At 47.2% G+C, this 16661-nt stretch overlaps 1 protein-coding gene across 1 annotated transcript in view; it reads left to right on the top strand.

Moving 5' to 3' along the window:
- Positions 1 to 16661, top strand: part of GALNT14 (polypeptide N-acetylgalactosaminyltransferase 14) — a 56254-nt gene that overhangs the window by 25472 nt on the left and 14121 nt on the right. Inside the window, exon 8 of the mRNA XM_013006841.1 lies at positions 1799 to 1902. Within this exon, the coding sequence (XP_012862295.1) occupies positions 1799 to 1902 (104 nt within the window). The remainder of the gene's footprint in view (positions 1 to 1798; positions 1903 to 16661) is intronic.

Below are 16661 nucleotides of genomic sequence, written 5' to 3'. Positions count from 1 at the left end.
AGAGACAAGAAAGGCAAGGCTCACCAAGCCATCCATCTCTCCGCCCCTCAGTCAATCCCACCTGCGTTTACCAGCCAGGCTGGCACAATAAACTGTCTCAATGGCCTTAATATTTTTACCTAAGTAGAGTGGATGGCAGACATGTCTCAGGCCTCTTTGGGGATCCATGAGGTGTGAAGAGAATCATAAGAGGCCCCGGAGCATCACAGAAAAGGCTCTAGCCTGGGCCTTCTCAGCCCAGCCATGGACGGGGCACCAGCGATGCTCTAGGGCCGTGGTTCCCAACCTTCCTAGTGCCGCAACCCTTTCATACCGTTCCCCATGTTGTGATAACCCCAACCATAAAATTATTTTCGTTGCTACTTCATAACCATAATTTTGCTACTGTGATGAATCGGGCGACCCCTGTGAAAGGGTCATTCGACCCCCAAAGGGGTTGCGACCCACAGGTTGAGAACCGGTGCTCTAGAGTGTCTATGTATCTCTGACTCCTGCTGTGCAATATTTGACAACTTTCATCAAGTTGGCCCAAGAGGTTATGAAGAATTGGATGGTGACACCCCAGACAGATGGGTGGGGACTCAGAATGAGCCATTCTCTCCTCCTGATTGGAAGTGATGCCAAGAGGGAGTTTGGAACCAGATGGTACCCTTTGTGTCTAAAGGGATGAGAGAAACCTCTTGGCCTGCTGAGGTGCCTCCTCAGCCCTAGCCAGGGCCAGCCATGGCATGTAGGGTGAGGGCCTAGGACGAGTGTCCACCTGTCTCAGCACCTCAAAGGAGGGCACCAAGTCAAGGACAAGGCTGCTGGAGCAGCTGGCTTTGGGTTTTGTCCCTTCTCTGCCCAAGCTGTAGCACTTGGGTGGTTTCTCCTTTTACGGGGCAGCCTCTATTCATCCCACACGGTTGCTCACCAAATTGAGGTCAGGACTAAGGATCAGCAAGGTGTCCTGGCATCTGAAAGACTTCATCTGCTCTCCTCAGCTGACTGTTTGGTCCAGGAGAAAAGTCACTTTGCCCCCTGGCCCTCTGGACCCACTGAATAAGGATATAGGTCCCTAAGGGTTCTCCGCCAGCCCTAGCCCTTGATTCCTACAGACACTCGGACCTCCTGTACCACCTTGAGCTTGCCACGTGGCTTTTCTTGGGCTCTGCCGCCCTTGCCTGCTTCCTCTTCAAGCCCATTCCTTTCCAAGCAGCCTCTCTGACATCTCTCTCAGCAATCAAAACCCAGGGGAGGTTGCCTGTGAGGCCCCAAGGAAATGGAAATGAGGGGAAGGAGTTAAAAGGGGGAAAGAGTCCAGTTTAAGGGGTGTGCTGTGATCAGGTGCTGCCTCATGGATGTGATATGATCAGGTGCTGCTTCAGCCCTTATTCTCTATACTCTGGTCAGTGCTGGCTCCCACAATAGAGTTCCCTTGAGAACCACACTGGCCAGGCCTGTGGGAGGGACCCGAGGTGACACGCAACCCCTTAGAACAGCTGGGGTCCTGCGTGAGTCCCAGCTTCCCACAACAGGCATGCTGCTGAGTGAACCCTCCTGTCTGTGACAGCAAGGGAGTTTGCCACATCCTCCTGTCATCAGGGGAGTTTGTGACATCAGGGGAGTTTGCCTCCAAGGAACACCTGGTAGCGTGTTCTGGGTCTGGGTAACTGGAAGATGTCTTAGCCTTTCTGAAGACGAGCAGAAACAGGAGGGAAATGGCCTTGCATCTGGACTACAATCCAGACGAATGTGAGCATACCCCCCCCCTCCACACCCTTTAAAAGAGTCTCCTTCTTTCCCTCCCCATGTCCAGGACACCGATCATAAGCGGAGGGCTGTTCGTGATCCAGAAGTCTTGGTTCAACCACCTGGGGAAATATGACACAGAAATGGACATCTGGGGTGGCGAGAACTTTGGTGAGTTCCTGCCCTAGGCGTCCAGACCTCTCCCACCCTCTGCATCCATCGGCCTTGCTCTGTCCCCTGCCCTGTGGGGCCCTGTTTCCTTGGGCCTGGCACAGAGCTGGTGGAGAGATGTGTGAGGGCCCGAGAGAGGGTGAGCACATCCACTCCGCTGGGGGAAGGCCAAGGTGATTGCTGGGAGTGGGGGCGCCTGGCCCCAGGAAAACATGGCTGGGCATTGTGTTTGGGGGGAGCTGGGTGGCAAGAAGACCAGGAAAAACCCACAATCAACTTGACCTAGGGCTGTGGTCTTGGGAGGCTACAGGTGGAAGGAGACTGGCCAGAGTGAATGAGGAACAGGCATGGCAATGCCACCCCGAACATCTGTCGGTGTGCCGAACACTGCAAATGAGGGGGGTCGTGATGAATTGTCTCAGACGCCTGTGAGATATCAGACCTTTGGCTTTCAGGGCAGGAGGCAGGGGGGAGGATGGAAGAGCTGGCTTAAGAAGTTAAAAGCGGGGCACGTGAGGGTCAGGCCTGGCCACGGCCCAGAGCACTGAGGCTGCGAGTCAGAAAGACACGAAAGGACCTGTATGTTCCTCCTGCGTGCAGAGTGTGCACAGTGAAGATAATAACCCTACTTCTCAGGGTGATTGTTCAAATCCAGCGAGGTCAGTGTGTCTGCTTCTCTCCTAAGAGCTCCCTACATCCACCAGGACAGGGCTGTGTATGGGTTTTGTTTCTCGGTTCGATCCCCAAGTATTGAGAATGGTGCCTGCCACCTAGAGGCACATGAATCTGGGTGGGGGGAGACGACGGATCCTGGGGTGTCAGGGCCCACACTGCCTCCCTCCACATGCGGGAGCTTGTTGAACACTGGCTTTAGGGTCCTCCTATATGCCAAGAGAATGAGTGACCCACGGGGCACCTCCTGGCACGTGTCAGCAAGTCCGTCCGCTTGCTCTCTGTTGCCATTTGTTTCCCCCCCCAGCACTGCCTCCCACGAGTTTGATGGCTCTCTTCCGCGGTCACTAAGTGATATTTCCTGGAAATTCATGGTTGCTGGCCTGACCCACAGCATCTGTTCTCTCAAACTGGGCAGTGGAAAGAAATCCATCAGAGAAGTCCTCCTCCTGCCATCCGGGGGCCAGCGTGGACGCTTCACAAACAAAACAGGAACTGCCAGCTCCCACTTGAGTGGCCCAGTGGGGCCGTTTGGCACGTGATAGGGCTTGAGGTCAGGTCAGCCGGACATGGCCCAGGAGAGCTTGAAGCCAGACAGACCTTTGGTGTTGTTGATGTGGTAGGGTTTTCCCTGGTGAGGAGAGGGGCAGCATTGGCCATTGTTATCATGTGGGACAATGGGGCAATGACGTCCGTCGGCCTCTTGACTCCTGGCCATCCCATACATTAACAGAAGAAGGCTCAGCCTGGACTTGTGCTATCCCCTTAGTCGGTTGCATACCAGACCATGTGATCCATAGGGTGTTGTTGGTTTCTTTTTTAATGTATTGAAAAGTGTGTCCCCTGCCCTGTCCAGCATTAGTCAGCTGGACTCAGTTTAGATGATTCCAATTTTGTTGGCAATGTCTAAAGCATCATAATCAGGAGCCAGTTAAACGTATACCTTCTTGTCACACGAGGACCGATCAAGGTGTTGACCTTGGCTACGTCCATGTCATAGAGCTTCTTCACAGCCTGTTGGATCTGGTGCCTGTTGCCCTTGACAGCCACAGTGAACACCAGTGTGTTGTTATCTTTGATCTTCTTCACGGCAGACTCTGTGGTCAAGGGGAATGTGATGATGGCATAATGGTCCAGCTTGCTTCTCCTGGGGGCGCTCTTCCGAGGGCACTTGGGCTGCCTCCTTAGCCTCAGGGGCTTGGGCCTCCGGAAGGTGGGTGACGCACAGGTTTCTTTTGGTTTTTGTGGCACGGCCTTCGTGGCCTTTAATGCCTTTGCTTTGGCTTCCGTTTCGGGAGGGGCGGGGCTTACTTCTTTGCCCTTGGCTCCATCTTCATAACAAGGCTGATCCATAGGGTCTCCATTGGCTGGTGGTGAGCAGTCGGTTCACCAGGCCTTTCTTCCTAATCCGTGCTGGTTTGGAAGCTCTGCTGAAAGCTCTTCAGCATCACAGTAACCCTCAAGGCTCTACTGACACACGGGTTGTGACTGTGCGTGAGCGACACTGGCTGGGAATTGAACCGGGGACCCCAGCACGGAAAGTGAGGGTTCTACCACTGAACCTCTACTGCTGCCATGAGTCCTGCAACCACGGTCCCTCTTGCAGTCCTTAAATGTGTTCCAGCTTTTCCTACCAGCCATCAAAGGAGCCCTCTGGGTAAGTGTTTCCTGGACAGCCATCATCCAGTGTCAACATGAAGGCTCCTTGGGATGAGTTGTTCACTACTTCACAGCTCAGCACACTTTTGTTGAGAAGTTTGTTGTTGTTGTTGTTGTTGTTGTTCAATTGTTGGAAAATGCTTCTGAGGCCATGGTTCTCAACCTTCCTAATGCCGCGACCCTTTAACACAGTTCCTCATGTCGTGGTGACCCCCAACCATAAAATTATTTTCCTTGCTACTTCATCACTGTCACTTTGCTACTGTTATGAATCGTATTGTAACTATCTGATATGTAGAATATATATTCATTGTTACAAATTGAAATAATTAAACATAACGAAAGCATAGTGATTCATCACAAAACAATATATAATTACATATTGTGAAATATTTATGCATTTTCTGATGGTCTTAGGTGACCCCTGTGAAAGGGTCATTCGAGCCTCAAAGGGGTCACCACCCACAGGTTGAGAACCACTGTTCTAAGGCAACCTATTTATCACCCTCCAACTTCTGTCTGCTGGGGCTTGTTCTGTCCTCTCAACCTGAACAAGGTTCTGCAGGGGCTTGATCTTGACCTTGCGAGGGGAGTATGAGCCTTCTTCCCTGCGGCAGTCCCCTAGGAACCCAAGCAGCGTGCTGTTTTTCGTGATGGAACATTCCGGCCCAACCTAACAGTACCTTTTTATAAGGCAATGTTGACGCACATCTGCTCACATCATGTAGCAATCTCATCTTGTCTGCTTCTGAGTCGGATGGCTTTAACAAGCACTGATTCGAGCAGAGACATCGGGAGGGTGGCTGGGGAGGTGTGGGAGACACATTTTACAGTTCTTCGCACACGCAAAAATTTAACTACAAAAAGCCCTGCAGACAGCTATCGCAGGAAGCACTTTGTCTTCTTCCACCCCAACAATCCATTAGTTTACAGCCTGCTGCCAGCACTTTGAAAGCCAGTCTGGGTGTTCGGTTGTTTGCTTTTTTTGACAGGGGGGTGGGGGGAGCAGAACTTTCTGTGTCACAGTGATTGATCTGTTATGTGTCAAGGGCAGATCCCCCCACTCGGGCCGTGATGCACCCAGTACATTAGGCGGGCATAAATCGAATCCCTGTAGAATGGGGTGATGATCAGGGGTGGCATGGAGTTTGGAATGATGCTTCAACTGCAGAGGGTGAGGGTGGTGCTTGTCCCACTGTAGGAATCCCAGTTCCAGGGTGTGGCAGAAGGGCCGCCCTATCCCCAAGTCCAAGTTCCAAAGCCATGGACATCTTATCATGGTCACAGCCATCTCCTTCTCTCGAGCCCCTGATACTGATACTCCCACAATCCACCCTCCCACACTCCTGCCAAACGCTGCTTTTCTGAAAGACAGGGAGGCTCCATCACTCCCAGGCCTGGACCACCAGTGGCATCCTAAGGATACGGCCCACACTCCCCAGCTTTCCCCTCCTGCCCAGCCTTCTCTGCCCATTCACCCCACCCGCTTTCATTCCATTCTTACTAATGTAACCACTTGCAGTTCCCAGGATGCGTCTGGCCCTGTCAACCACTGGGTCATTGCCTTCATGCTCCAAAGACTGATTCTGCAGTGGGACTCACTTCTAAGGTCATCTCTAGAACTAGCACGTCTTCCCTGCCTCCTTCTCCCAACCCGTGCTCTGTGGTCCTCAGCACCTGGCTAGTTTCTCTTCTCCATCGCAGGACACAGCCCTCATATGCATTTGTCTGTTGATTCTTCTTGCCTGCTGCTTTGCCTCCCACTAAGCCTGGGAGCTCCTCAAAGTGTGAGACCCCATTCAAACTTGGTCCCAAGGCATTGTGTGGAGCCTGTGCTGAGTGGTCCCCTTTTACCATGAGAAGAATAATAGTAACAGCAGAGAGAGGTCTTTCCAGTGTCAGAAATGGATTTCTCTGGACTCTAGACCTGTCCACATACGTCGGCTTTATTTCACAGCACCAAGGTCCAGGAGACTATTGGGGAAAAAGCTCTGGTGAGATCTCATGACTGAGCAAAACTACAGGCTGCCCCTGTCTGACCCCATCTCACTTCTCATCGGTCAGAAGCAGCTCCTGATGGAGTGGCTGCCACGGCCCTGTGGGAGCCATGCCATGTCTCAGCCCACCCCACCGCACCATAGTTTGAAACCAGAGGCTCGCCCATGGTGCAGTCGCGCCCACCAAGTGTTTCTAAGAGGAGCTGAATCGTTTTGCTACTAGGTCTACAGTTCTGTATGTGAGCAGGCTAGAGGGAAATGGAGCTTCTGAGCCTTTACTCTGCATTAGAAGTTGATTTGCATAAAAATTGGATGCTTTAACTCCAATTTACATAGCACAGAATACATGCAGTACATCTACTCTCGTCAAGCTTTGCTTCATTGTCGAGGTTTTGGTCCTTAGAGGAAAACGGAATCTGTAAATGGTGTGTGTGTGTGTGTGTGTGTGTGTGTGTGTGTGTGTGTGTGTGTGTGTGTGTGTGTTTTCAGTAAACAGAGTTTGGGACTTATACAAAGAGAACATAGAATGTCTGGATTCATAATGAGGGATTCCCAATGGCTTGCCCAGTGGGTACATCATTTGCAAAGGCCCATGTTGGAATAGGGAATAGGGAAATGGGTGGGGGGTGGGGGTGGGGGGCACAGAAGATCCACCACACTCACCTTCCCCAGATGTAACCAGAGCCATCAGGCAGCATTAGGCATGGCATGTGTGTGTATATGTATACACACATGTGCACAGTAGGAGGAACATGGGCTAGGGAAGAGGCTTACCTCTGAATCCTGTACTCATGAAGGGCTATATATAGATATCCTTGGGAAGATTAATTTGTCTCCGAGGAGAGGCCCCATATCCAATTATATCAATACTCTACTACTTAGAATCTGTGGGTAATAGGTTAAATCACAAAGTGTTGCTATACATGTCTAAATCTTCATGAAACAAAAATGATCAAAAGATGAATTTATTATTCCTCTACATGTCCTTCTTCGAGGTGTGAAGGTGGTATTTCCATCTCTCTAGCCCTCAGAATCGGCTCAGTGGCTGTGAGTTTAGCTTGAATTTGGAACCCCTCTCTAAAGAATTCTACCCTCTGCAATGGACACCACATCAAAACAGCTGTTTGTGCATTCTAGAGGAACCCAAAGTATGATCCCTTTAAACACGCTTCAAGTTTGGGGAACACCAAACCCTGAAGGGTCAAAATCGGGGCTGTAAGATCAATAGGATAAAATTTCCCAATAACATTTTTGCCTTTGCAACCCTGGTTGCAACCCTGGAAAAATGAGCACATATATTAGGATTAAAAACAATTCTTCCGCATGATTTTCCTTTGAAGGACCCCACAAATGTCATAACCTTATGACCTGACCTCTTTATCTTGAATTTAACTTGCCCAACAAATTCCTTCAGAAGCCTCTCTTGATTGGATCTTTTTGGAAGGCAACTTAATGAAATTACGACAAGTGTATTCCTCAGAGATCTTCTCAGCCTTGTTGTGCTTGATCTTGGGGATACAACACTTAATAGGCTTTGGTTTATAAACATCCTGTGCTATGCAGACGACACAGCCTTGCTTGCTGAAAGGAGAATTTGAAGTGCTTGCTGATGAAGATCAAGGATTGGGGCCTTCAGTATGGATTGCAATGGAATGTAAGGTGGAGCAAAATTTATACCATTGGACCAATAAGTAACATCATGATACATGGCGAAAAAAGATTGAAATTGTCAGACTGTCTTGCTTGGGTGCACAATCAATGCTCAGGAGAGCAGCAATGAAGAGATCAAAGGATGTACTGCGTGGGGTAAATCTGCTGCCCAAGACCTCTTTACAGGGTTGAAAGCAGGGAGGTTACTTTGAGGACTGAGGTGTGCCCCACCCAAGCCATGGTATTTTCAGTCGCCTCATGTGCATATAAAGTTGGACGTCGAGTCAGGAAGAGCTCAGGAGAAACGCTGTATGTGAATAGTGGTGCTGGACATGGACAGTGAAAGTACATGGACTGCCCAAAGGACACGCCCATCTGTCTTGGAAGAAGTACGGCCGGAGTGCTCTTTAGAGGCAAGGATGGCGAAAGTCATCTCAAGGACTGTGGACATGTGGTCAGGAGCGGCACTGATGTGCTTTGCCTCCTAGTCACCATTGCACTCGTATTACCCAATGATGTGCTGATGTGCAGCGCAGCTGTTTCTTCTTCTTCTGAACCGGCCCCTTCAGCAGATGACAATCAGGGGCTTTTACTCCGTCTGCCTCATCGTGGGCGGCTCCTTGGAGACGGCAGCTCTGCCTCAGTCACATATTGAGAGCCTTCCGATCTGAGAGAGCCTTCCAAGCTCGTCTTCCAGCCCTAGATCGGAGGGTTCCACTGCTATTCAAAAGGTTTTCGCTGGCCCATTCCCCCAAAGTGGACAGGCCCTTTCTTCTTCATGGTCTATTCTTAATCTGGAAGCTCTGCTGAAACCTTTTCTTCTTGTGGGACCCTGCTGGTATGTGAAATATCAGTGGCATAGCTTCCAGAATCATGGCAACATGCAAGTTACCACAATGACAAACTGATAGATAAGCAGTAGATAATGGAATTTTTTATAAACCTTAATATGCATACAGACATACATATTCCAAACAGGACTCATCACATTAAGCAGACCTGATGTCTAACGGTTCTCTTTGCCCTAAGATGGAAATCGAGTTATAAAATGAAAATAGAACTTTGTCTAGAATGGCTGATGGTAGCATATGGCTATCTGGGATTTAATTCATGGGAGAAAGCTGTCCATTCCCCTCTGAATTCCTATTTACAGTTCATTATAGTGAAATTTGAAAAGACCTTGAGTTAGAAGACCAAAAGAGAATAACACATATAGTTTATCTTAATATAAAAGAACTGAAGAAAAAAATTAAGCCTCAAGTTGTAATATTGAAGGATTCCATGTGAAAATTTGAATAATATGGAAGGCATCAAATGAAAATGCAAGAAGTACACAGAGTCACTATACAAAAGAGAATTGGTCAGTATTTGTGTTAGTCCAGGTAGACTAGAGAAACAAATTCATAGACACTCATAGGTGTGTATAAGAAAGAGCTTTATATACAAGAGCAATTGAATATTGAGAAAGCATCCAAGCCCAGTCTAGATCAAGTCCGTAAGTCCTATATTAGCCCATATGTCCAATACCAATCTATAAAGTCCTCTTCAGACTCACAAAACATATGCAATGATGCCCAATGCAGGAAAATCACAGGCCAGTGGGTGGAAAGTCTTGTGGATCCAGTGGCAGTAGAGGCATCTCAGCACTGGAAGGGGTCTCCACATGGCTCCTTCAGCACCAGGGCTCTAGTGCTGTTCCATGTGTCTTGTCAGCATGAATGTATCACAGGGAGTCAGCCTGTGTCCCGCCTCCAGCAAGCTATTTATCTCCTTAGTACTTCCAAATGAGGTCATCAAACTGCACCCCGATTGAACAGGCTTAACTCCACCCCTTCACTCATAAGTCTCAAATTGACAACAGATTATGTTACTACCACAGTATTAAACTATTTCAAGAACTAGAATATGTTCAAGAACTTAAGATGTTGAAGGAAGAAGTCCACGCCGCGCTGAAGCCATTAGCAAAAATCCAGACTCTAGGAAATGGTAGAATATCAGTGGATATATTTCAGCATGCTGATGAAGCTCTGGAAGCACACACTAGTCTATGCCAAGAAATTTGGAACACAGCTACCTGGCCAACGAAGTGGAAGATATTCATATTTGTACCTATTCCAAAAAGGGTGCCTAAACAGAATGCATAAATTATCGAACAGTATCATTATTATCATCTGCAAGTAAAAGTTTGCTGAAAATAACCCCCAAACAGTTGCAGCAGTACATAGATAGGGAGCTGCCAGAACTTTAAGCCATGCTCAGACACAAGAGATCTCATTGCTGACATCAGCTCGATCTTTGCTGAAAGCAAAGAATACCAGAAAGACACCTACTTGTGTTCTGTTGACTACTCAAGACATTCAACTGTGTGAATCATAACAAACTATATGTAATATTGACAAGAAAGGGGATTCCAGAACACGTTTGTGTGTTTATGCACAGCCTGTAGCTAGACCAAGAAGTAACCATTGGAATACAATAAACGTTTATTTCATTGTGTAAATTCAGGAGAGGTATGTATCACAGTTATATTTTTTCATCATACTTATTCAATCTATATACTGAGCAAATAATCTGAGAAGCTGATTATTTGAAGACGAACAAGGCATTGGGACTAGTGGAAATCTTATTAACAACCTGCAATGAACAGATGACACACCTTGCTGATGAAAGCAGGGGACAGTATAAATTGAAATAATGTAACAAGGACAAATATCCTCACAATTAAACAATAAACAACATCATAATGGAGAAAAGGTAGAAGTTTTTAGGAATTTCCTTTTGCTTGGATCCACAATCAATGCTCATAGAAGAAGCAGTCAAGAAATAAAATAGTGTACAGCTTTGGGCAAATCTGCTGCCCCAAACCTCTTTTAAGTATTAAAGTGCATCATTCCTCCAGTTCCTGAATGCTCCCTCCCCCCCACTACCATGACCAGTTCTACCTTACAAATCTGGCTAGACTGGAGAACATACATTGGTACAGATAAGAGCTCTCAACACATGGAATTCAGGAGAGATCAACTCCTCAGGAATAGTAGTGGAAGTAGTGATACCATGAGGGTAGGGGAGAAAGGGGAATAAAGAGGAGCTTATACTAAGGGCTCAAGTAGAAAATGTTTTTGAAATGATGATAGCAACATATGTACAAATATGCTTCATACAATTGATGTGTGGAATGTTATAAGAGCTGTAAGAACCCCCAATAAAATGATTTTTAAAAAATACTAGGGCCATAAGTAAAATCAAAGTGTGAAGCAAAAAAAAATTAAAAATAAAATAAGCGGGTACATAAGCAACTGTGGTGAAGAAAGCTGATGGTGCCAGGCTATCAAAAGACATAGCGCCTGGGGTCTTAAAGGCTTGAAGGTAAACAAGCGGCCATCTAGCTCAGAAACAACAAAGCCCCCATGGAAGAAGCACACCAGCCTGCGTGATCATGAGGTGTCAAAGGGATCAGTTATCAGGCATCAAAGAACAAAAACATCATACCATTGTGTGCTCACCTCCCCAATAAAATTGCTGAAGACAAATGGGTGCATAGGGAAATGTGGTGAAGAAAGCTAATGGTGCCCGGCTATCAATATACAGCGTCAGAGGTCTTAAAGGCTTGAAGGTAAACAAGCAGCCATCTGGCTCAGAAGCAACAAAGCCCACATGGAAGAAGCACACCAGCCTGTGCGATCACGAGGTGTCGAAGGGATCAGGTATCAGGCATCATCAGAACAAAAAATCATTGTGAATGAGGGGGAGTGTGGAGTGGAGACCCAAAGCCCAGCTGTAGGTAATTGGGCATCCCCTTTAAAAAGGGTTGCAGGGAGGAGATGAGCCAGTCAGGGTGCAGTGTAGCAACGATGAAACATACAACTTTCCTCTAGTTCCTAAATGCTTCCTCCCCCCCACTATCATGATCCCAGTTCTGCCTTACAAATCTGGCTAGCCCAGAGGGTGTACACTGGTACACATAAAAATTGGAAACACAGGGAATCCAGGGCAGATGATCCCTTCAGGACCAGTGGTGAGAGTGGCAATACCGGGAGGGTCGAGGGAGGGTTGGTTGGAAAGGGGGAACCGATTACAAGGATCTACATATAACCTCCTCCTTAGGGGACTTACAACAGAAAAGTGGGTGAAGGAAGACGTCGGACAGTGTAAGATATGACAAAATACTAATTTATAAATTATCAAGGGTTCATGAGGGAGGGGGAGTGCAGAGGCAGGGGGAAAAATGAGAAGCGTATGCCAGGGGCGTAGGTGGAGAGCAAATGTCTTGAGAAAGATGAGGTCAATGAATGTACAAATGTGCTTTACACAATTGATGTATATATGGATTGTGATAAGAGTTGTATGAGCCCCTAATAAAATTATTTTTTAAAAAAAGAATTGGGGGCAAGGAGGCAGTTATCAAATATTAAAGTGAAGTTTAAAGAAAATAAGAAGACAGCATTGTCCTCCGTGAGCATAGAATAATTGCACCTCTCTCTACTAAGAGTTCATCGTGGATTTGGACCCATCTGACATTTAATAAAATGTTTTAAAAAAAGGAGATCATGTGAGCGCTGACTCATCATGAACCCACTACCGATTCCCTACAAAGAGTCTTTCTGATCCCTCCTCCTCTCACATCACACAGGCAATTGCCTGAAAGTGATGACCGTGCAAGAGCAGGCAACTGCCAGAGCCAGAGTGTCCACTGCCTCACCCTCCAGCCCAGCAATTCTGATAGGCCATCCAAATCACAAGACTGTCCCAAAGGCTTCAGCAGCTATGTGCAAATGCCGGGGCCTGGTTCCCAGTCCCGGGAGGATACACATAGAGATCAGGATAGGGCCACCGCATGTCCCAGGGGTTAGCTATTCCAAAAACGTACAAAAACTGCGAAGTATTCTAAACAATACCTAGACTAAAAAGGTGGCAGTTTGCACTTAGCTGGTGGCACCACCAGACAGTGACCTGGAAATCCATTTCTTCAAGATCACAGATCAGAAAACCTAGGGGGCAGTTCTCCTCTGCAACAGAGTGTTGTTCAGGTTTGGCATCTACTCAGCAGCGCCCCACAACAACATCCGAGAGCCTGTAGACCATTGCACTTTTTGAAAGTTCTAAATAGGCATGTAAGCAGCATCGCCTAGACACTTACTCTGGAAGCAGCACAGCAATCCATGTCTCAATAACTTGAAGTATGAAAATCTGATCATTGGGATATGTGTATGTATGTATATATATATATATATAATTTATTGTGGGTTCATATATACATATATATATGTATATATGTGTGTGTGTGTGTATATATATATAAAATTTATTGTGGGTTCCTGAGGGTGGCAGAGTGTGGAAGGCAGAGAATAAAGAGGAGCTGATATCAAGGGGTTCAAGTAGAAAGAAAATGTTTTGACAATGATGGCTGCATCTATACAAGTTCACTTGATATAAGTGATTTATGGATTGTTATAATATCTGTAAGAGCCCTCCCACACACATAAAATGATCAATAAAAGAAAAGAAAATATGGTCATTAGAGACACTCGGAACCCACGCCAGCTGTGGGTTACACCAGCTGACCCGAGGAGGAATCAGACCCTTCCCAGGACTGGATGCGTGAGTTGTTGAGGCAGCAATACGAGGCTGTTGTTTCCAGCTGCCTTAACCCAGCTTCTGACTCACGGAGAGGCGTGGCCCAATGGGATGACATCATTGTCATCTATGGGATCTTCGCTAGCTGAACATTGGAAATAGGTCGCAGGCCTTTCTTTCTAGTCCACCTTAGTCTGGAAGTCCCACAGAACTATGTTCAGAATCATAGCAACTTGCAAGCCTCCAACAACACAGGTGGAAGCCCGGAATTCTGTCGCTGTCCGCAGAAATACGATAGCTGTGTATTTGTCTGAATTGCTATTTTGCAAGGGCCTTGAAGCCCTATCTTTGTCTCCAGAGGTAAATTGCTCAGTACAGGTGCCCAGTACTGAGGCAAGGCAGCGTCAGATCAAGAGCACGAGATTTGGCAAGATACACTTCAACCCCAAGTTGCTAGCTTTCAGATACCCTATCAAAGCTGCTTGTCCATTATAAAATAGGGACATTCATAATCACCGAGAGGGTTGTTAGGAAGACTGGTGAGTTACCACCTGGGCATGCCTAACACATCCAGGGCCAGCAGTCAATGAAAGAGTTAATTTCTTCCATTGCAAATGTTTGCTGAAGTAAAGCGCTCTAGGTATGGCCGCTAACTGCACTGAAACAGGAAGGCACATGAGGAAGAAGAATGGCGTTGCAGGTGGAGGAGATGAGGCAGCGTGCAGCAGGCTGTGGGGAGATGCTGAGAGAGAACGTCTTTTTCTGTTTGGTGGTGACCACAGCCCATTGGTGGAAGCATCCCGCAGCCATTGGAAGTTTGCACTCAAGCCCTGGAGTAGAGTTGGGGTGTTGAGATAGAAGTGAGTCTCTGGCATCAAGAGAGTCATGGCATTAGATGAGGGCCTCCAAAGAAAATGCTCAAAGGTGACCCCTGGGGTGAAGTAGGAAAAGAACATCCGGAGCTCAGAAAGAAGGCTGAGAAGGTCGAGTCCAGTGACAGTACTTTCCAAGGCAGCTACAGCCACCTGTGCATGAATGTGTCCCTAGATGCTGAATTAATTAAAATGCCGGGTCAAAGGAAGCATAGGGAGAGAAGCAGGTTGTGGAAGAAGGGGGTGGAAGATAGAGTTGAGGCCTAGGTTGGAGGGATTTGCTTTGCAAATGAGGAGGGACATATGTCGCATTTGAATACATGGAAAGGAAAAGACCATAACTGAGACGTGCATAATTTTAGAAGGAAGCTGGCATAAAATTGTTAAGTTCTATGTAGCAAGCAAAAGCTTAAGTGCTTGTTTTGAGGAACTAGTGGGGTTTTATTTGGGGGGGAGGGGACTGGAAAAACATCTGCTTGGAGTCCCCAGTGAGGAATTGAATGGAGCTCAGTAGACGTCCACAGGTCAAGAAAGACATACCAAGAATCAGATTTACCTATGTACTGACGTCCTCCCACCGTCCAACCTCATAAACTCCCAAATGAATTCACTGTCATGTGGAGATGCGGATACTGGGTTGTTGAGTATGCTCATTGGATTGCTGAGTGGCTGTATTCATTTCCTAGGGCAGGTGTGATGAAATATCATAGTCACTTCAAGCCAAGGAAATGGATTATCTCAAAGTTTTGGGGGCGGGGGGGGTTTGCAATCAGGGTATCAGCCATGTTGATTTCTTCTGAGGGCTCCGAGGGAGAATTTGTCCCAGGACTCCCTCCCAGCTTCTGGTGACTCTGGGCAATTAGGTGTTCCTTAGCTTATAGATGCATCTTCATGAGGGTCCCCCACCATCTCCTTGTGTCTTTTCCCTTTTATAGGGACTCCACTCAGATTAGATTGGGACCCCCTTTATTCCAGTACAGCCTCATGTTCACCTAACCTGTAGCATCTTCAACGACCCTCTTTCCACACAAACTAATGCTCACAGGTAGTGGGTTCAGTGTTAGGAGTTCAGCACAACTTTGAAGAGGATACAGTGCAATCCACACTAGTGATTCTCATGTAAACATCAATTGGACGGGCACCCAGCTCACACAATGCCTCAGAAAAATCCCAAATCATGGTCTACACTGGACTTTTATGGAGAGCCCAAACCTCAAATGTTTAGTCCATGAATTTCAAGATTATCCTGTGGCCAGAGGTGGACAGAGGAAGAAAGCTGAACCTCACTGAGGAAGCTGGAAGCAGGTATTGAGGGCTGGTATCCATTAGAATCTTTGTTTTCAAGAGACTGGATTCAGAAAGATGGCTCATAATAACCATGTAAGTTATTACAGCTGTTCCTCACATTATTGACTCATTATCGAACATTTCACATTTACAATAGTAAAAAAAAAACTGTCTAGTTTGCTCATGAATGACACAGATCAGCCAGTAATGAACACTGAGGTGGGAGGTGAAGCGTGATATTGTCTATGATGGTTAATACTGTGTCATCTTGGCTGGGCCATAATTCTCAGTGGTTTGGCAGTTCCGTCACATAAGTTGGCCGTTATTTAATGATGTCGTCATCCTCCATGTTCGCATAACACTGTTATTCACATAATGACCTGATTTTTTGGAACCTAATCAATAAGTGAGGAGCAAGTATACTTCAAGTTTACACAGTTATTCTCCTAATTGTGACCTTGACAGCCATCCCGCAAAGTACCTTGATCTTTGTTTAACACATGAACAAATGATGCGCTGGGAAGTTAAGCAGCTTTTCCCAAGGGCATGCCTCGTCGATGGCTTCAGACTGAGGTTTGCAGACCCCAGCCTTGCTCCTCCTGTTCCTCTTCCTCTGCGTTTTTGCCATCTTTCAGTAGCAGTCTTGAGACGTGTGCATGCTCTCCACTCCACGGGAAAAACCTGAAACTCCTGAGGATGAGCTGCAGCCTTTTCAGGAGAGCACCTGCAAGGTAGCAGAGGGGCAGGTGTGGAGAAGGCGATGGCAGCAGGATTGGGGGCCAAGGAAAGTCTTACCTGCCGTTCAGTGGCTTTGCAAGTGGGCTCCAAGGGGATCGTGGGTGCCGGCAGGAAGGGAGACCACCATCGGTAGAGAATGGAAAGGCAGTAATAAAACTGCCTAAGAGCCAGTCTGCTTTTTATTGCGCTAGCCGTTCTAAACAATGTCAGTGATAAAATACTCCTCCAGCGAAACCGCTGCACACCCACTTCCCCTCTTGCATGTCGCTCTTCCTTCTCTGAGCAGAATCACTGCTTCCAGCCTGCTCCT

Source organism: Echinops telfairi, unplaced genomic scaffold (genome assembly GCF_000313985.2).
Source record: "Echinops telfairi isolate 266 unplaced genomic scaffold, ASM31398v2 ScPeMD7_10;HRSCAF=50, whole genome shotgun sequence".
In the NCBI taxonomy this organism is placed as follows: domain Eukaryota; kingdom Metazoa; phylum Chordata; class Mammalia; order Afrosoricida; family Tenrecidae; genus Echinops; species Echinops telfairi.
The sequence above is the reverse complement of the archived record's forward strand: the minus strand, read 5'-3'. Positions and strand labels throughout refer to the sequence as shown.